The sequence below is a fragment of the Berghia stephanieae genome, chromosome 3, assembly GCF_034508935.2.
Source record: "Berghia stephanieae isolate SIO BIC M18660-M18661 chromosome 3, UCSD_Bste_1.3, whole genome shotgun sequence".
NCBI classification, from domain to species: Eukaryota; Metazoa; Mollusca; class Gastropoda; order Nudibranchia; family Aeolidiidae; genus Berghia; species Berghia stephanieae.
Window position 1 is genome coordinate 24278247 of NC_088362.1, and position 22201 is coordinate 24300447.

At 37.0% G+C, this 22201-nt stretch overlaps 1 protein-coding gene across 14 annotated transcripts in view; it reads left to right on the forward strand.

Annotated features, from left to right (window-relative positions):
- Positions 1–22201, forward strand: part of LOC144967404 (intermembrane lipid transfer protein VPS13A-like) — a 162796-nt gene that overhangs the window by 8537 nt on the left and 132058 nt on the right. For all 14 annotated transcript variants that reach the window (XM_078904553.1, XM_078904559.1, XM_078904556.1 and 11 more), the window contains exons 2-3: positions 19549–19726; positions 20630–20673. In XM_078904553.1, coding sequence (XP_078760679.1) covers positions 19630–19726; positions 20630–20673 — 141 coding nt within the window. In that variant the 5' untranslated portion in view covers positions 19549–19629. The remainder of the gene's footprint in view (positions 1–19548; positions 19727–20629; positions 20674–22201) is intronic.

Genomic DNA, 22201 nt, shown 5'->3' on the forward strand with positions numbered 1-22201 from the left:
ACAAGACCACATAGCCGCACAAGCGAACGCTTCTACTTGTTTACATTTCAAGATCCTTTTCCATGCAGACAAGGCGTGTCAAATCCTTATCTGCGGTCTGCCTGGATTTTAAGGGATATATTAATGTATATATATTGTTATTGTTACTGGCTGAAGAGGGGTTCCGTATTTGGTACACACTTTCAAACAAGGTGTAGGCTACGTATTGACAGGCATGATAACCCCATTTATGGTTTCACCGTGGTAATGGAAATACTCTCAATATCAACTCCAAATATTGTCCATTACAGCATTGTTAATTCAAGCCAGCCCATCATTGTGTTCGGTTGTCAGACCTGCTAAAATGTGCACGTACGTTCGGATCAATATATTTCGACTCTTCAATCAATTAAATGTTTCACCAACCTTTGCTGATGTTGTTGTTGTTGTTGTTACTATTGTTGTTGTTGTTGTTGTTGTTGTTGTTGTTCTTCTTCTTCTTCTTCTTCTTCTTCTTCTTCTTCTTTTTTCTTCTCTTCTTCTTCTTCTTCTTCTTCTTCTTCTTCTTCTTCTTCTTCTTCTTCTTCTTCTTCTTCTTCTTCTTCTTCTTCTTCTTCTTTCTTCTTCTTCTTCTTCTTTCTTCTTCTTCTTCTTCTTCTTTCTTCTTCTTCTTCTTCTTCTTCTTCTTCTTCTTCTTCTTCTTCTTCTTCTTCTTCTTCTTCTTCTTCTTCTTCTTCTTCTTCTTCTTCTTCTTCTTCTTCTTCTTCTTCTTCTTCTTCTTCTTTTTATTGTTGTTGTTGCTGATGTCTTTGTCGTTGTTGTTATTATTGTTGTTCATGTTGTCTTTGTTGTTGTTATGTTGTTGATGTTGTTATTTTTTAAAAAAATGCTATTATTGTCTTTTCTGTGTTCAATACCCTGCCCCCCCCCTCCCCTCTTCCAGCATTTTGATAGGTGAATGAATGACGGTATTTTAAAATCAATAACAACGAGATTGTCGTTTTTGTGCTACACGCGCCTTAGGACCAAATAGGTACCTGGTTCGAGCCCTGATTTGGGCGGCGCAAAGATGAGTCCTCGGAAAAGGCTCTTTCCATTCTCTCATCGCATTCAAATTCACGTATCAAATTGGTACCTAGCCGTTGACATCGTTGTTTTTGTCCGAAAATAAAATGATACACGCGTTACACGTCTTGTGTTTCATCCTACATGTTAAATGTTGCTGATGGCTTTGGACTCCTTGTAAAAAACAAAATCAAAGAAAAACAAGCAAAACCAAAACAAACGAAAACATACAATCCCCTCCCACCCCCCCCCCCCCCCCCCAAAGCAAAAAACAAAACAACCTCCCCCCCCCCCCCAAAAAAAAACAAAACAAAAAAAAAAAAAACAAAAAAACAAAAAAAAAAAAATAAAAAAAAAACAAAAAAAAACCCGGGCAAATATGAAAGACCTGAAAAAAATATCTAAGAACTCCCCCGCCCAACAAAACAAAACCGACATTACAAAAGGAAAAAAAACAAAAAACAAACAAAAAACAAAACAAAAACAAAACAAAAACAAAACACCAAAAACCACCAAAAAAAACAAAACCAACCAACCAAACAAAAAACGAAAAACAAAACAAAAACAAAACAAAACCATAATGCCAAACAAAACAAAAACAAAACCCAAACAGACGAACAGACACGAAAACAAATCACATAGAAAACAAAAAACAAAAACAAAACAACAAAAACAAAACAAAACAACACCAACAAAAGAGAAAGCGGACAAAGCCATTGACTTTAACCAGTTTAGCTTTACTCTTCAGTATGTTCTATAGAACATTTATTTAGTTTTGTTCTGTCTTGTTTGAGGCAATTAAAATGGATACATTTTAAATAAATAAATAAAAATAAAATTCCCTTTATTCATCCCCAAGGGGAAATTTGTCTTTAGGGTCTATTCCAAGGGAAGACTGGAATAACCCAGGCGTCAGCCGCAGTGCAGCGCCGCAAAGTGAGCTAGGGCTAGGTGACTTGCTCAAGGCAACACAACGCAGCGGCGGGTGATCGAACTCGTTACCTTTTGGGTACGAAGCAATGACCGTACCGCTGAGCCACGCTGCCCCCTTTTATTGAGAAAACAACTTAAGATCCTATGAGGAGTTTGATACGGGGGTTAAGTAGGTACAGCTCTCTCTCTCTCTCTCTCTCTCTCTCTCTCTCTCTCTCTTTCTCTCTCTCTCTCTCTCTCTCTCTCTCTGTCTCTCTCTCTCTCTCACTCACTCCCACTCCCTCCCCCCCCCCCCTCTCTCTCTGGAGCTAGTGGCGCGATTGGCATAACGCATTAAACCAACAGATCTTGTCCGATTGATCCCATCAATAGAATCTGTTTTAATGGAAGCAATTCAAGCATTTTACACTGTGAGTATTTGTGTCATCTTACTGTCATCGTCATCTCTGTCTTTATCTATCAAGATATCCAGCCATCTCTCATAATTTGTCTATCCATCCATCCATCCTTCCATCAATCCGCCCATTCGTCCCTTGATATATCTATTCATCCATCCATCTCCCATAATTTTTCTATCCATCCATCCATCCATCCACCTATCTATTCATCCATCCATCCATTCATCTATCTATTCATCCATCTGTCTATTCATTTATCCGCCCACCCAGCCATCCATCCACCTATTCATCCACCCATCTATCTATTCATCCATCCATCCTCCATCCACCTTCCATCCATCCACCCATCCATCCGTCCATCCATCCAACCACTCAATCATCCGTCCATCTATCTATCCATCCATCCATCCATCCATCCATTCATCCATCCATCCATCCATCCATATAACACAGGGAACAATTCATGAAGAATTTGTGACGGCGTGAAAACAATTTGTAGAAGGTAACACAATTTTCAAACTTGATCGATTCACATTTTGTCCCCTGGATTTTAGTTAAAGCTTTGCATGGCATCATCATCATCATCATCATCATCATCATCATCATCATCATCATCATCATCATCATCATCATCATCATCATCCTATCTTTCATCATCACCACCACCAACACTATCACCACCATTGTGGCGGGGTTTTGTGTTTCAAAGTGAGGGTTCGAGTCCAAACGATAAGCTCAATGGTCTAGGTTCGAACCTAGTATGCGCGCTATGGCTATCGCTACCAGCTGCGCCACTCAACCTACACCGCAAACGGCTCAGGTTTAATCTAGGGGTGATTAAGAATCACCTTAGGGTTCCTTATAACGAATTGTATTAATAACAAGTGAGTCAAGACAATAGTAACACCCAATACAATATTAACCATTCTATACAGAAGTTTAATTTGATTGTTACAGGAAAATAGAGAGAATGACTGAAAGGTAGAATGCAGATTATGGATGATGTATATTTGACAATCTAATTATTATTCCTGTATTTATTTAATTTCAAGAATATTGGCTCTAATTGAGTGGATCAGATTTATTATTTATTTAATTTTAATCATATGTGTCAGTAGGTAGTAGATTTGAAAATGGTATAAGCCCGTTTAGCCTATCTTTAATCCAGCCGGCTTGCTTATTTGGAACCCTTTTGGGAGAGGACTGAATCAGTAAGTTCAAGGGTTGGATCTGGATTCCGGGGGTTGTTCTGGGGTTCCAGGGATTGTTCAGGGTTCCACAACAGTATGTTCTGGTGCCACGGACGGTTACGGACTGACAGGAAAGTTCTGGTGCTTGGCAAGGACCTTCGATTAAGAGTTTTAAAAAGGGTCTTAGAGCCAATTCTAGTTTATCTTTCGCCACCGTTTCGTCCTTGAGTTGCGACCAAAGGCAAGGAGAAGCAGTAAGAAACTCCATGATAATGGTAATAATTAAGAGTATTTCATCTGTATGTCAAACATCAAGTGACAGTGGAATTATTTTACATGATGAGAAATTAACAGGGTTATAATGTCCCTTAAATTGTATAATTTAGAAATTATAATTATGATTATGACGTGTGGCAGGGGATTGGCGGTAGATTACAGACATCATAATATAATATACATATTGGATGTATTATTATATATTACGCATCATCATCATCATCATCATCATCATCATCATCATCATCATCATCATCATCACCATCATCATCATCATCATCATCATCATCATCATCATCATCATCATTGTCATTGTCATCACCACCACCACCACTATCTGAATAAGAGGAGGACCCATCTCCCCGCGCCCCCCATTGCCACCCACTACAAATATGGCCTCCAAGGATGAATGGAGGGAGTATGTGACTTTTATTGAACAGGCCTGGGTGTCAAAACTACACTATTGATTTATTTAGCCACGTTGATGATGTGGCTGTTTGTGGTGATAATGATAAGGACGGTGGTGATTTTTAACACCGTCCTGTCTCCTTTATGAGATATAGCCTAATATTGGTGTTAACCACAACATGAAATTAGGAGTAGAGTAGGAAGGGGGTGGGGGGGGGGGTGGATTTGTTAGACTATATTGTGTCATCATTTGACAAACAAACAAAAAACAAAACAAAAACTTAACAAAAGATACCCCCTCCCTCCCCACTAAAAAATCCCATAATAAAAAAATCAATAGAAAACCCCCTCAAAAAACAACAACAACCCAAAAACAAAAGAAAAGCAAAAAAAAAAAAAAAACAAATAAAAAAAAAACCCCAAAAAAAAAACAAACAAGCAAACAAAAAAAAACAAAAAACAAAAAAAAAAAAAAACAACAACTAAAAACCCAAACACACCCAACAAAAAACAATGAAACAAAACGAATCAAAACAAAATAATCACATATTTAAATGTTTGGCCAGAAAACTAGTCCTTCAATAAATATCGATCAATTAAAATGGCCCTCATCTTAGGAAATTCTCTCAAATTTGGTACTTGATGGAAGTATTCACGGTTTGAGAGTTTTTTGTCAAGATGAGCATCTCTCCAATCGGTTGATATAATATTTGAATGGCGAGTTTTCTGGCCCAAAAAAATGAAATACGTACTTAAAAAATTGTTATTTTCATGGTACAACAGTATCGATTATATTGGTTCAATCGTCTTGGTTATGAAACGTAGGGGTCGGGGGTGGTGTGGGTGGGTGAAGGGAAGGGATGATAAGGAGAGTATTTGCATTTCTCATCACAAGGGTTTTATATCAGAGTGAGTGATATCGATGTTGACAATGGAATTTATAGTCAGAACTAGGAGACTTGGAATGCGTTTAGGAGTTTTATTGAGTAAAATCAACGTCTACTTATTTACGGGTCTGATAACCCAATTTGTGATAGGCTCATTGTGTGTTATGGAAAAATTCTTAAGCCAACGTCTACTTATCGTTTTAGCTTTGAATATTTTGTACTTTGTTAAGTAGTCGAGTGTATCCTTTGCTTGTGCCTGGATGGGACTATTAGATATTGTCAAAATAGGCAATTTGGATTGGACATGGATCTTCTGTTCCTTATTTGAACCAGTTCACTTTGTCTTTCTTTTTCTTTAGTGCTTTAACTTCAGATCGAAAACGTTTAATTCATTATCTCCCTGTTTACTGGCGCTCATATGACCTAAAAGTGTCGCTAACGCCGTAAAACCCCTTAACCCGCTCTTTACCAACTAATAGGAAAATCTCCACATTCGTTGCAATACAGCCAATGTTGTTCTCTTTCAGATTTCTTCTGTGCGTCACCAAATTTGAACAATGACTTTTTTTCTTTCTTATAATAAGAACTCAGGTCTGTGTGGTACAGCTGGTTTTGCTGAAAGAAAAGTATTATGTATAGCATATTCGTATTCCTCTTGAGTTAAACTTGAAAAGATCCATTATGTTGGATGGGCATGACGATTGGGGGATAACACGGAATGCGTGGCAAGGGGATAACTAATAAGATCAGTCTCCAGAATAAACTGAAAAAAATGTCCCCAAGGAATATATACTATAAAAAATTATATATATATATATATATATATAATATTATTCATATATATGATGTGTTTGACGTTTATTTGGCGGAAAAACGCAATGCATCAATACATTATGTATGTATGTATTCATGCTATAAATATATGTAAAATACTCACAATATCCGCCAGCCAAATTAAACATAACATCACACAATTTGATGACACAAAACTGCATAAAATGATGATGAGGAGGATGATGATGATGATGATGATGATGATGATGATGATGATGTGTATGTAACCTTTAACGTTTATAATCTGATTGATATAATTTAGTAAGAACTTATCACTAATATATTGTCTAAAAATAATAAAGCTGAGTGACGTCAACTTCGCTCCTTATTATAGAAGTGTTATTGTATTGTGTTGCGTTGGTGGATTAATAAAGAGATTGTACACAGCATGGAAAAAAAAATAATAAAATACAATATAAGATAAGAGATAAAGAGTTGAGATAAACTGCAATGATTGTGCTTATGTTATGTCATTGTCAGAAAACAATCCTTTCAGCTCACACTTATAAGATGACGGGTGTTCGTACGGCTGTTGTCTTGCTTATGACTCATTCGATAGGTTACATTGTCATCTCCTCAAAACGGTATAATGTCACGGTGTACCACATGCTAAACTGCTTGATGCTGTGCGCTTAGGTAATTTACTCACAACATTCCCCCAGTCGGATGTAAATAATATGTTATAAAATAAAATTCCCTTTATTCATCACATAGGGGGAATTTGTCACTTGGGAAGACTGGAATAACCCAGGCGTCAGCCGCAATGCAGCGCCGCAAATTGAGCTAGGGTGAGGTGACTTGCTCAAGGCCACACAGCGCAGCGGTTATTCGAACTAGGTACCTATCAGGTACGAATCAAAGACCGTGCAGCTGAGCCACGCTGGCCCCAGGCGTAACAACAGACAAAACTGTGTTGATATAGATAGTATGCGCTTGGCTAAGAAGCTCATAACATTGCCATCCGGAAGTATAACGGACCAACACACAAAACTGTGTGTAACCATGAACTTTTATAGTGTGGTTGATACAGTTTAGTGAGAATCACTCACAAACGCGGATGGCAAAATACAATAACAAAGGCTTGAGTGACGTCATCTTCGTTCTATCTATAACCTTGACAGTTTATATCTAGTCAGATTGATACAATTTAGTGAAAACTACTCATAAAAAATGGCTGGCAAAAACAATAACAAAGAGCTGAGTAACGTCAATTTCCATCTGTATATTAACCATGCAGTGCTCAGAAAAAAACTCGTATTTAAAAATTTGACTTGAAATCTCGTCCTCCAAATATTGATCGATTTAAATGACCCTCGTCCTTGCAAAAACTCTCAAACCCGTGATTTAAGAAATATTTATAGAAAGTCCCGGGTTTGAAATTTTTTGTCAAGATGAGGGTAATTTAAATCGATCGATTTTTGAAGGAGAGTTTTCTGGCTAAATTTTTAAATACGAAGGCTAAGATTCCGACATAATAATATGGCTTTGAGGTCATGGATCACATTAATATCTCTCTCCTTCGATAGAGTTACGAAACGTTATGTCAATTGTACACATTGGTAACTCCGGCCTAGTTCTTGCCAGTCATTGAGTTTATCTAGTAAAGATCCGAGATACATCAAAGGGAAGACATTCCTTCCCCCGTGCCCTTTAACGCATCGGCGATCCAAGTTCCCGATTTGCCATGGATCAACGACGATTTGGACCAATGATTGTGCAGCTACGTGGTCTAGTGGTATGACACTCGCCTTCGGGTCGGAAGGTCCTGGGTTCGAGTCCCGAGCGACGCAGAGTGAGTCCTTTGCAAAGGCTCTTTACTCCCATTCTCTCAATGTACGCAGGTGTAAAATGAGTACCTGACCGTTAACAGCGTTTTCTCTGTCCAAAAAAATAAATAATGTAATATCGCCCAACAGACGTCATGTCTCGTCATGCACGTTAAATGTTGCTGTTGACTAGGGAACCTCTTTTAAAGCGCTTTGAGATTTTAGTGATATTGCGCTTTATAAAAGCTCAATTTTTTTTCTGTGTCTCATCGAATCAATCTGGTGTTAAGTATGTGACCCCGAGACTAGAGCGGGACGATGTCTCGTCTTGCCGTAAAAGTCGAGTGATATTAAGCGAGGTCAGTGGCCGGATGGGTAACAATGATCGTGGACAATCTGGTCCCGATATTGTGTCCTTGGGTAAGATGATTAACATACATTACCCCACTCGACTCAGATGTGAATGCGTTCCTGGCTACAGGCAGTGACAGATAGTGTAAGGGTGTTAGTACAAAAAGAACGCCTAACAGGCGACTGAAACTGTATGAAAATGGAAATATGGTTTTATATGGCCTGGTGGGGGAAATAAATAAAACATTGTTAAGCACATTGAGCATGGCAAATCCGTGAAAATGTCTATAAATGTATTAATATATTAATTAACGACGATATGTTGTAATGGTAATATATGGATAATAATAATCTTATAATATCATATCTGTTGAAAGAAAAAGAAAATGAACCCTCCCCCCCCCCCCCCGCCCCCCAAGACACAGCTTAGAGATAATCTTCAGTCGTACATGAAAACGATTGTAATCACAATCCTTTGATTGTAATACATACTATAATTATTGGGAAAAGAATACCATTATACTATAGATGTCTACACTGAAAAAAAGACGGATTTTAAAAAATGGCCATAAAACTCGTCATTCAAATATCGATCGATTAAAATGACCCCCATCCTGGCAAAGGAAAAAAACAACAAAACAACAAACTCTCAAGCTTGGGACTTCAAGGATGTTTTCAAGAAAGTCCCAGGTTTGAGAGTTTATGACAATATGAGGGGCATTGGAAACGATAGATAAGATGGATTAGTTTTATGGCCAAATTATTTTTAAAACTTTTTTTTTGTCTCCCCAGAGTTCAACAGTATTACAACATAATATTCTGCCGTACTCCGGAAAAATCTAATTTGAAAATTTGGCCAGAAAACTCGTCCCTCAAATATCGATCGATTTAAATGATCCCCAATCTTAGCAAAAAACTCTCACACCTGGGATTTCGCGAGTTCGTGAGTTTTCTGGCCAAAATTTTAAATATGGATTTTTTCACAGAGTACGGTAGTATGGCGATATAACACTATGATTAGCCGTTCCACATGGACTTCAAATAATATCTCATCTGTAACAGATGTACGGCATTGATGTCTTGTTTTGTTGTTATTTTTTCTTCTTCATTTTTTTTCTTTTTTCTTTCTTTCAATTGTGACATATCGTCACAAAACGTGTTATGCTGGAGCGAACCATAACCAGTTGCCCCCCCCCCCCCCCCAAATAAAAAGAAAAAAAAAAAAAAAGAAAGAAAAGCTGAAAGTAACAAAATACAAAGGAATGTGAGATTTTAGTTGTCTTCCCTTATTTAACTCTCCCCCTCGCCTGCTATGTTCAGGATTATTCCCCGAAATGCTCCATGTACACAACAATTCAAATGTAGCTGCTTGAAGCTCGAATTAACTAACAATAGTCAAAATGGAAAGGAAGCTTTAAATTTAATTAAGGAGGACATATAATGTGAACGTTTCGGGTTTTCACTTTGTCAGCATAATACGATTAGTGAAACTAATAAAAACGAATGGAGAATTTCTCAGACGGCTATATTTATCGTGATGTAATTGCGTTGTAAGCGTAGCTCTATTCATGTATGCCTTTTGATGTTGACGGTTTTGGTACAAGTTGGTTTGGAAAATATAACGTGCTATTTCTGTATTTCTGTGCTGGCAGGGATAGTAATGAATAGAATATTGTTGTGTACAATGTACAATGCGGCTATGTGGTCTAGTGGTATGATACTCGTTTTCGGATCGGAAGGTCCTGGGTCCGAGCCTCGCTCGGCGCATAGTTGAGTCATTGGAAAAGGTTCTTTACTCGCATTCTATCACCTTACTCAGGTGTAAAATGAGTACCTGGCCGTTAACATCGTTGTCTCTATCCGAAAAAAATTGTAATATCGCCTAACAGGCGTCATGTAACGTCGCACATGTTAAGTGTTGCTGTTGGCCAGGGGGGACCCTTGTAAAGCGCTTTGGGCACGTTTAGTGGATATTGCGCCATTAAAACTATAAAGCTCAATTCATTAGGCTAGGCTTTTTCTTTTTTGTCTTCTATTATCGTGATGTAATTGCATTGTAATCGTAGCCCTATTGATATATGCATTTTTTTGTTTCTATTATCATTATGTAATTGCGTTGTAATCGTAGCCTTATTGATATATGCCTTTTGATGTTGACGGTTTTGGTACACGTTGGTGTGGAAAATACAATGTGCTATTTCTGTCGTGCTCTCCAAATTAAAAAAAAAAAATAGTATAAAAGAATTTGGCGAGAAAACTCGACCTCCAAACTCTCGATCGGTTGAAACGAAGAACATCATCGTGTCAAAAACTCTCAAACCTGGGACTTCGCGGAAGTTTTCCTTGAATTCAACGGTTTTAGAGTTTTTGACAAGATGCGGGTCAGTTTAATCAATCGATATTTGAAGGACGAGTTTTCTGGCAACAATTGTACAAATGTGTTTGTGTGTTTTTTTTTTTTAGAGTTGCGGCACAATTTGTCGCCCTCTCGTATTATTGTTGAGTTGATTACAGTAGTGTGTGTGTATGTGTGCGTGCGTATACGTTTGTATATGTGTGTTTGTGTGTGTGTGTGTTTGTGCGTTTGTGCGGGTCTTACAGTGAGGAATATTGTAGATCTTATAATAATATTCGTACCATGAGGTTAGGTAAAATACCAGTTCTTCCCATCAGATCAATCTACTGAGAGCTAATCACCCAACTCGCGGTCTAAAAACAATAACAAAGAACATCGTGATGTCAACTTCCTTCATTTTACTGTTTGCTGTAAACAACCACCTGTGTTTGTCCGAGCGGACTTGCATGTGTGTCACAAATCCGCGTTTTGATTGGTCAAAAATCGACTGGTTAATTATATTATTTAAACGCATATATCATCAATAATCAAACCTTTACAATTGGATGCAAACTCGAGTACGGTTTCCTCGAACTCATTCGAATGTCCCGAATTATTTTTTCATTATTACTCTTTGTACACGGTTTCCTCGAACTGTTTTGCATGTCACGAGTAGTTCGAGGAAACCATGCTCGGTTGTTGTTTGTTATTGCGGGGAAAATGCAGATAATGTCTTTTAAAGACTGACATATAACACTATGATTGGAAGCTACATAGATTGTAACAGGTGGATTCTTTGCAAGTTGTTATCGACAGGGAAATCGCACAGCTATTGTCACTTATTTTGTATCTCTCTACATTTATATTAATGAAGTACTTCGAAAAAAGCAACAAAAGAACAAAAACAAAAACAACCCCAACAAAACAACAACAAAAAACAAAAACAAAACAACCAACAAAACAAATAAAACAAAAGACAAAAAAAAAAAACCCCGAAAAAAACAAAAAAACAACCCAACCCCCATCAGAAAAACAACAAAAACAAACAACAACAAATCCAAACAAACAAACAAACAAGAAAAAACAAACAAACAAAAATTCTCCCCCCCCCCAAAACAAAAAACAAAAACAAAAACAAACCCCTTAAAACATTTTGGCCAGAAAACGGGTCCTTCAAATATTGATCGATTAACATGACCTTTGTCATGTCAGAAAAAAAAAAAAGATTTAAAAACTCTCAAAGTGGTCAAGGCGGTCTCAGGTTTGAGAATTTTTGACAATTTGAGGGTCATTTTAATCCCACGATATTTGAAGGACGAGTTTTCTGGCCAAATTTTTAAAAATGTGTTATTTCAGAGTAGAACAGATTAATGAATAGTCTATTGTGGGCTGTAATTAGGATGATGTTTTCTATTAGGATGAATGATGCAATTAACGCTTAATATTACATTATCAGTCCTATTCACAACGGGGAAGTAAAGTCGTGACATCAAATCCTCTAATCTTTCGGGTCTAGGGAATGTGTATGTAACCAGTCATTCCGAGTACTAATAATGAATAGGCTACATAACTATTTCAATAGCAGGATGTATAGATAGAATGAAGTTGACGTCACTCAAGTCTTTGTTATTGTTTTTTGCCATCCGTGTTGATGAGTCATACTCACTAAACTGTAGTATCCAGACTATAAACTTTTAAGGTTACACATAGTTTTGTGTGTCGGTTCGTTATATTTCCGGATGGCAATGTTGTGAGCTTCTTAGCCAAGTGCATACTATCTATAGACAGATTTTTAGGATTACGGGACGTAAAAGAGCGAGGATAGATGATATTTATTGACGACCAGTATATATTTAGACTTGAAAATAAGATTACTCTGACACCAGAAGATCAATTGCACACGAAGACTGATTTTACACTTCCAATGAAATAGGAACCCGTTTTTTAATAATACATCACTCTGCTTTTCCCTGTAGGCTGCTAGCGTTTCGGTTGTTGCGTGCAAAACTTGAATCATAAATTCTGTTGAAATCGAGATGGTTGTGGTGTCAATGTTGTGTCAGTGTGATAATTTTATTCTTTCCGTTCTTTTCATCATCATCATCATCATCATCATCATCATCATCATCATCATCATCATCATCATCATCATCATCATCATCATCCTCCTCCTCCTCCTCCTCCTCCTCATCATCATCATCATCATCATCATCATCACCGTCATCATCGTCATCGGAGTATGCCTTGTTTTTCATTTGGATCTAAGGTTCAATGCCTATCGGTGGCTATAACATACTTATGGTAGGAAAACCAGATCAATAAGCCATAAGGTCCATTTTTTTCCTCATTCCATCTCATGTCTTCCTCGTGTCTACTCGTCTCTCCATTTAATACAAGGCATGAGATGTTGAACCCTAAAGCCATTCTCAATGCATTTTTGGTGACTGCAACAGATTGCCCTCATTATCATTCCACACACACACACACACACACACACACACACATCCACGAGTGCGCGCGCGCTCTCTCTCTCTCTCTCACACACACACACACACACACATATACACAAATACACTGTTGTTGCTGTTGTTGTTGTTGTTGTTGTTTTTGTTCTTGTTCCTCTTCTTCTTCTTCTTCTTCTTCTTCTTCTTCTTCTTCTTCTTCTTCTTCTTCTTCTTCTTCTTCTTCTTCTTCTTCTTCTTCTTCTTCTTCTTCTTCTTCTTCTTCTTCTTCTTCTTCTTCTTCTTCTTTTCTTCTTCTTCTTCTTCTTCTTCTTCTTCTTCTTCTTCTTCTTCTTCTTCTTCTTCTTCTTCTTCTTCTTCTTCTTCTTCTTCTTCTTCTTCTTCTTCTTCTTCTTCTTCTTCTTCTTCTTCTTCTTCTTTTCCTTCTCCTCCTGTCCTCCTCATCCTCATTATTATTATTATAATTATAATTATAATTATTATATTATTATTATTATTATTATTATTATTATTATTATTATTATTATTATTATTATTATTATTATTATTATATTATTATATTATATTCTTCTTCTCTTTCTCTTCTTTCTTCTTCTTCTTCTTTTTCTTCTTCTTCTTCTTCTCCCCCTCTCCTCCTCCTCCTCCTCCTCCTCCTCCTCTCCTCCTCCTCCTCTCTCCTCCTCTCTTCTTCTCCTCCTTCCTTCTTCCTTCTTCTTTCTTCTTCTTCTTCTTCTTCTTCTTCTCTCTCCTCCTCCTCCTCCTCCTCCTCCTCCTCCTCCTCCTCCTCCTCCTCCTCCTCCTCATAATGATAATAATAATAATAATAATAATAATAATAATAATAATAATAATAATAATAACAATAATAATAATGATGATGATGATGATGATGATGATGATGATGATGATGATGATGATGATGTGATGATGATGATGATGATGATGATGATGATGATGATGATGATGATGATGATGATGATGATGATGATGATGATGATATATTATTATTATATTATATATGATCATTATCATTATTATTATTGTTATTATTATTATTATTATATTATTATTATTATTATTATTATTATTATTATTATTATTATTATTATTATTATTATTATTATTATTATTACTATTCAATCTCCCCCAATTACAAGGCAATTAATGTTTCCGTGACATAATATTATTGTTATCAGCCCAGTTGACAGCTGTTCATTGAGGTGTGTGATTTCCAGGGAGATCAGTGTGTCAGTGTCATGCCACCCGTTATGATTCATGGGAGAAAAATGCAGTTATTGATAGCAACTGATACACACTTTGCCCAAATGTGTCGCGTCTGGTCACAAAGGTTAAGCAATGTTAGGCGTGATCAGTGGCCGGATGGGTGACAGTGATCGTCCCGTTGTTATGTCCTTGGGGCATTTTTCACACATTAAACCCCACTCGACTCTGGTGTTAATGAGTACCTGCCGTTTGGCAATGAAGAATGTTAGTACAAAAATATAACGCCTAACCGGCGACTAGCACTGTATGAAATTGAATATGGTTCCATATGGCCTGTGGGGTGAATAAATAAAAATTGTGAAGCGCATTGAGCGTGGAAAATCTGTATTGAGTGAATGCATTGTCTACCAAATTGAGTCCCTTGATTGGTGAACACATAATAATTCTATGGACCCATTCCACACGGGACTGGAATCTGAGTGTTGTGCTTTATTTTTTTTTATAAATCGTGTGCTTTTGTGAAATTTTTTTGGTTAATTATGTAAACCATCGAGCCCGAAGTGTACTTATTTTCAAGTCTGATAACCAAAATTATTATGGGTTTATTGCTGTAGTGCAAATACTCTCAAACAAACGCAAAATATTGTCCATTCCACCATGTTATAACAAGCCCATAATTGTGTTCGGTTATCAGACCTGCTTATATGTGCACCTAAATCGAGCCCTAAGCCCACAGTGTTTTCATACTACATAATATGTGGTTTTGTGGTATGACACTCGCTTTCGGATCGACCCTCGCTCAGCGCAGAGTTGAGTCCTTGAAAAAGGCTCCTTACTCACATTCTCTCACCGTGTAAAACACTCAGGTGTAAAATGAGTACCTGGCCATTAGCAGCGTTGTGTCTGTCCGCAACAACAGGCGTCATGTCTCTTTCTTTGTGTTACATGTTGCCATCGATCAGGGGCCCTTTGTAAAGCGCTATGAGCACGTTAAGTGGATATTGCGCTATAAAAAAGCTCAAGCTTTTTTTTTTTTTTTTTAAAATTTAGTCGTCCTAATGTGTTGGACACAACTAAGGGACAGACTCTGTGCCAAACGCATCCTATTAGTATAAATGGTCATATTCATCTTTTTTTTTTAAATTTGAAAATGTATAAATGTTTTATATATCCACGGTATGGTAGAAAAATGAAATAATCACCCTTTTACGGTGCTCTATTTTAAGTAACACCACGTGGCTGCAATGTGCCCCCTGTGTTTGTAAACAAAGATCGTTTGACGTTTTATCGTGTCCGATAATCTTGAGTGTGTCGTGTTATCCTTACAATAGGGAAGAAAAGTGTGATGTCAAAAAACTGGTTCCTATTTCATTGGAAGTGTAAAACCTCTCCTATCCTCCGGAGGACTGAATACATATCTCATGTCAGTGATGACATCTTATTTTCTAGTCTAAATATATGCTGGTCGTTAATAAAGATCATCCATCCTCCTCTTTTACGTTCCGTAATCCTAAGAATCTGCCTAGACATCCTGCTACTGATATAGTTATGTCACTTTTATGAAACCTATTCATTATTAGTTCTATGAAGGAGTAGTTACATACACATTCCCAAGGATATAGGAACCAAAAGAGTGGACGGTTTTTATGTCACGACTTGTCTTCCTATACACCTGAAGTGGAAGGGAAGATAACAACGCCCTTGTTCCTCGGATAGTTCAATTCAAAAGTTTATTTTAGGCAATTGCCAATATGAATGATGCATTTACATATAATTTCAAATCAATACAGGTAAAAGGAAACTACCAAAATAATTAAATTGATAATAAATGAATATGAATATAATAGATAAATAGACAGAAAAATAAATAGATAAGTAAGTGAATAAATAAATAAATAACCATAACTCGACCGTAATAATATATTAACACATGCAAATCAGTAGTAGTCCTAAAAAGTAGTCATTCAGAACCATTAGGCCCATAGAGCCGGAGTTTATCCCGGTTTCTATAGCGTGAAATGGACAATAGCAATTAATTACTTGTTACCCTCTGGATAGAACGCTAGTCCATCGCAAAGTATTTTCCGCCAGATCTAATAGACCCAGCTACCCAATCAGTGCTGGGTGGACAGGGGGTCAGAAAAAATCTCGACGGCACCCGGGATCGATTTTGGTCCCTTTGCGTGCGAAGCGAGTGCTCTACCAACTGAGCTATTGTCCCCCCCCCCCCTGGAATAGAAGGAACCATTATTATTTAGTTAGCAATGGCAGGCAGTGTTTACTTGACTAAGCAAATAACACAAGATAATAGAACGAAATTTATGTCACTCAGATCTTTGTTATTGTTTTTAGACAGCCATTTTTATGAGTTGTTCCCGCTAAATTGTATTAATCAGACTATACACGGTCAAGGTCTCACGTCGTTTTGTGTGTTATTACGTGATATCCGGCTGGTGGAATGTTGTGAGTAAACAACCTAAGCGCACAGCATCAATACCTATCAATGGGTCAAATACTCTCTGCCCTGTCGTGTCCTTCGTAAACGAAAAGCCCGATAACAAACAAACAAACAAACAAAAAATCGTCATAGAAGAAGACGAAGATTCGTAACATCACTTCCCTCGTAATGACGCATGGTAACTTAGTAACTGGCTCTAAACTATCGGAATAATGGTGGACGCCCTTATGAAATATTTTTCCGACGATCATAAAAGTGTATCCTGAGGAGAAAAACATTATAAATATGATCTTGTTTTAACTTTTATACATTCTGATCACAAGACATATGAAAAGTTCTAGCCAGCATGAAGAATAAAAAGTACCGATTTTCTTTGTTTAGAACCACGATGGCCGCCGTTGCTGGGTGACGTGGTATCAGACTATCGAATCCAATTGTAATCAACAGCTTAGACAATGGGATACTTTTTTTCCTTGAGCACTTCTAACGTAACAACGACTCACTTTTTACTTTCGTTTTGTGATCATCGTCTTCTTTTGGCACTCAATTTTTTGGGGTCAGTATCAGGCCTTTAATCTGCACTTGGTCAATGGGACCTCAAACAAAAACTACGTGTAACCGTAAACGTTTATACTATTGATTGAATCTGGTGAGAACTAATCACCCAACTGCGGTCAGCCCCCCTCCAAATAAATAAACAAACAAAAGCAAAAAAACAAAACAAAAAACGACAAAAAACAAAAAAAAACAAAACAAGAACAAGAAACCCCCCCCCCCCCCCAAAATAAAAAAAAAATAAAAAAAATAACACAACAAAACAACAACATAGGGCAGAGTAAGGTCAACTTCATCTATAGATAGTTCGAAGATGACGTCACTCAGGTCTTTGTTGTTGTTTTTTGCCATCCGCGTTTATGAGTAATGCTCACTGAACTGTATTAACCTGACTATAAACGTTCATGGATACACACAGTTTTGTGTGTTGGTCCGTTATACTTCCGGATGGCAATGTTATGAGCTTCTAAGCCAAGCGCATACTATCTATTCTATTATTTTAACAAGTCGCAATGTTTTTTTTCCGAGCGAGTGTGAGGATGTGTCACGAACCCCGTGTTCTGATTGGTCAAAATTCTACTGGTTAATTTATCTCGAAATGAGCAAAGCATTTCTTTCCATGTGAGGTTATCATCTGAGACTGAAATACACAGGGAACTTAGAGAGTGGTAAAACGATTTTAATAGCATACCACATCAGGCCATATCTATCGATCTATCTTTCTGTCTGCTCACCCCCCCCCCCCCCTCCTCTCTCTCTCTCTCTCTCTCTCTCTCTCTCTCTCTCTCCCTCTCTCTCTCTCTCTCTCTCTCCGTATTTAACGTGTATATATATATATATATATATATATATATATATATATATATATATATATATATATATATATATATATAGTGTGTGTGTGTGTGTGTGTGTGTATGTGATATGTGTGCATATCTCTCAATGTATTAGATACCCTTTTGAGTGTTTTCCATACGGTGTCAGCTCCCTACCGTCGTCTTTGGAGGATGTAAGTGGGTTCTCTAGAGTCGCGTATTTTATAAAAATGGCAAGAAAACTCGTCCCTCAAATATCGGTCGATTTGAATGACCCCCGTATTGGCAAAAACTCTCAAATTGGGAATTCAAGGAAGACTTCTCGAAGTCCCAGGTTTGAGAGTTTTTGCCAAGATGAGGGTCCTTTAAATCGATCGATATTTGAAAGACGAATTTTCTGGTCAAATTTTTGAATACGCATCTTTCTGAAGTATGGAAGTTAACTGGTTAAACACACTGTATGGGATTCTTTACCCCTTTCTCTATTTGGCGTATCTGACCGTAACCTTCGGCCATCGTGGTTCTAAACAAAGAAAATCAGTACTTTTTATTCTTCATGCTGGCTAGAACTTTTCATATGTTTTGTGATCAGAATGTGTAAAAGTTAAATCATGATCAGATAATGCTTTTTCCCTCTGGATACACTTTTATGCTCGTAGAAATATTTCATAAGGGCGTCCACCATTGTTCCGATAGTTTAGAGCCAGTTACTAAGTTACCATGCGTCATTACGAGGGAAGTGACGTTATAACTGTTGAAGAGTATTCTCGCTAAATTATATCAATCACACTATAAACGTTTTAGGATACTCATAGTTTTGTGTGTTGGTATTACCTTATATCCGGTGGCGGATGCCATTAGTATATTACATAAACACATTGTATTAATACATTTGAACGCATACGACGACTACTACGAGAAAGCAAAGAGATAGTCCGCGCTTGGCTAAGAAGCTTACAATATTGCCACCCGGAAGTATAACGGATCAACACACAAAACTGTGTGTAACCTTAAACGTTTATAGTCTGGTTAATGCAGTTTAGTAATACTTACTCATAAAGACGGATGGCAAAAACCAATAAGAAAGACCTGAATGGCGCCAACGTCATGCTATCTATAGACGAGTCTAGTGAGTTGTATTCAATAAGGTAACCAACGGGATCATTCTCCCCCCCCCCCCCCCCCCCTTTCCACACCGTGACCATTACCAAAGACAACTCACTTTTAACTATCTTTTGGTCTTGGTCGCCGCCTTGAACTGTGACCTATTGATGCTACGCGTTTATGTAAAATGCTCACAGCATCTTTATGAGTAGTTCTCACTAAGATGTATTAATAACCAGACTATAAGACTATAAACGTTAAAGGTTACACATAGTTTTGTGTGTCGGTACGTTATATCCAGCTGACGTATGTTGTGAGTATTTTATCTAAATGCATAGCATCAATAATTGAAGGGGGATGATTTCGGCTCATGATAAGCGGTCATTCTAAATGTTAGAATAAAATAACAATAAATTAATGAAAAAAAAATCGAATTAAATTTTTTAAAATTTGATGTGAAATGTAATTTACGTGACGCCATCTTTTTTTCTTGTCTATCCATACACAGAGACATTTCCATGCACAAGGCGATCTGAGACGAGCAAGTAGTCGATGGTGAGAGAGGCCTATGTGAACAGATCGTACCAGAATGTTTGACGGGCTAATAGCAAGCCAGTTGAACGCTTACTTGGGTAAATATGTCGCTAACCTGGATGGACAATCGCTGGATTTTGGATTACTTGGTGGTAAGTTAGGTCTCTCTCTCTCTCTCTCTCTCTCTCTCTCTCTCTCTCTCTCTCACTCTCTCTCTCTCTCTCTATCTATCTATCTATCTATCTATCTATCTATCTTACACACACTCCACACATTCACAATTCACAAATAACACACGTCACACTCACTCCACACTTACACATAATCAAACGTAATGCGCATATTTAATCTGCAGATCAGTTATTTTATTAAATTTTATATTTTGCAAAGATTATTATTGGAAAATTCCAGCCGAATTTTAAAATGTTAAATATTAAAAATTCGGGAATTTTACTTATGCCAAATCTTATTGTTATAAAATTTCAGTGTATTACATGTTTAGATAGTATTAATTGAAAATTCCAGAATTTTTCATAGATTATTTTAAAGATTAATACTGGAAAATTTTCAGAATCTTATACACGAAGTCATGCACATGAATGTCTTATCCAAATGCACGTATAAGGATGTAGAAAATGTAATTGTGCTCACTGCCCACTCTCTAATTTGCTTGATTTCTACAAATGCGAACACTTATCAATCACTGGCCGGAGCGTATAGATACGTCTTTGGGCCTGCTTACTCGAAAATTTAAAAGTTTGTAGTTTTTAGGGGGTAAAACCGGTAGCCTCTAGAGCTAACTTTAAAAAAACGCCAACAATCTGCCGTCTCAAGATACCTCAAAATCCTAAAAATGATGTACTCTGGCATCAACTTTTATGTTCAGTAAGTTTTAATGACTTGAGAGATGCTCATGAAGTTCTGAAATTGGAGTACAAAACTGTTCGTAACCGTACGATTTTTTCGTTGTAGTAGGCAGGTTTGCATTCTTTTTTTTTATGATACCAAGATAGGTTCATTTGGTTTGGTTCATTTCACTTGACTTCTATTCACAGGGGACCTTGAGCTGACAGACTTGATCATCAGGACAGATGCTTTGGTATGTTACACTTGCTGGGTCGTCTTTTTTCACATATGAATAAACATCTTTATCTTTATATTTATTGGATGCATTGAAGTAAAATACTTACAAATTCTATTCTCCCCACACCCTATTTCCGATCAATCGAAACAACACACACGTTGTCATTGTGCAACCAACCATTAACGGTTATAGCCTGTCAGAGGGACTTATCTTTCTTCTTCTTCTTCTTCTTCTTCTTCTTCTTCTTCTTCTTCTTCTTCTTCTTCTTCTTCTTCTTCTTCTTCTTCTTCTTCTTCTTCTTCTTCTTCTTCTTTTTCTAATAAATAATAATAATAATAATAATAATAATAATAATAATAATAATAATAATAATAATAATAATAATAATAATAATAATAATAATAATAATAATACAGTCCATTCCGGATAATCGCAACACCTTGGTGTCAGCGAATATGTTGCGATTAACGCGAAGTCCCAGGTTTGAGATACTTTTACCAAGATGAGGGTCATTTTAATCGATCGATATTTGAAGGACGAGTTTTCTGGCCAAATTTTAAAATTTGGGTTTTTTCCAGAGTACGGCAGTATAGAAAGTCAATGGGTTCACCCCATTATCATCTATTAGAGATGTTAAGGGTTCACCCCAACCCAACACGCCCCAACAACTGTTATACCCACTGTAGGCGATTAGTGAGGCATCTTAATCTTACAGTTCATGTAGGGTCTTACAAAAGTTGAATATTTAACACAGAGAATGTTGTCATTGGGTTACTTTATTTAGATAAGGCACCGCTCTGTTACACTGTCGTACCCTGAAATAAAAACATGACAAAAAAAATAAAAAAAATAAAAAAGAAACCCCCCTAAAAACAAGTGTAAAAAAATTTGGCCAAAAAATCGTCGGTCAAATAACGATTGATTACAAAATCCCTCATCTTGGCAAAAATCTTTCAAACCTGGGACTTGCGAAGTCTTTATTGAAATCTCAGGTTTGAGAAATTTTGCCAAGACGTGGGGTCATTTAAATCGGTCGATATTTGAAGGACGAGTTTTGTGGCCAAAATTTTAAATATGCGTTTTGTTTTTTGTTTTTTTTTTAAAAAAAATTCCGATTACGACAGTGGCGACCAATGAAGGTGACATCTCTTCTCGTTGGCCTACTTACTTAATTAAGTAAACACTATGTTATGGATAACCGTTGCGTTATTCTAGTTTTATGACTGAATATTCCAGTTTTATATTGGTGATTAACCTTGAATATATATGCAAAATGTTTGAAGCCAAAAAAGACTAGAAATGTGTATTATATTCATCTCTCTCTCTCTCTCTCTCTCTCTCTCTCTCTCTCTCTCTCTCTCTCTCTCTTATCTGTATTTTTCACACTCTCTCTATCTGTCTATCTCTATCTCTCTATCTCGACCTCTATCCCTCTCTTATCTATATTTTTCACACTCTCTCTATCGGTCCATATCAATCTCTCTATCTCTATATCTCTCTTATCTGTACTCTTCACACTGTCTCTATCTGTCTATCTCTAATT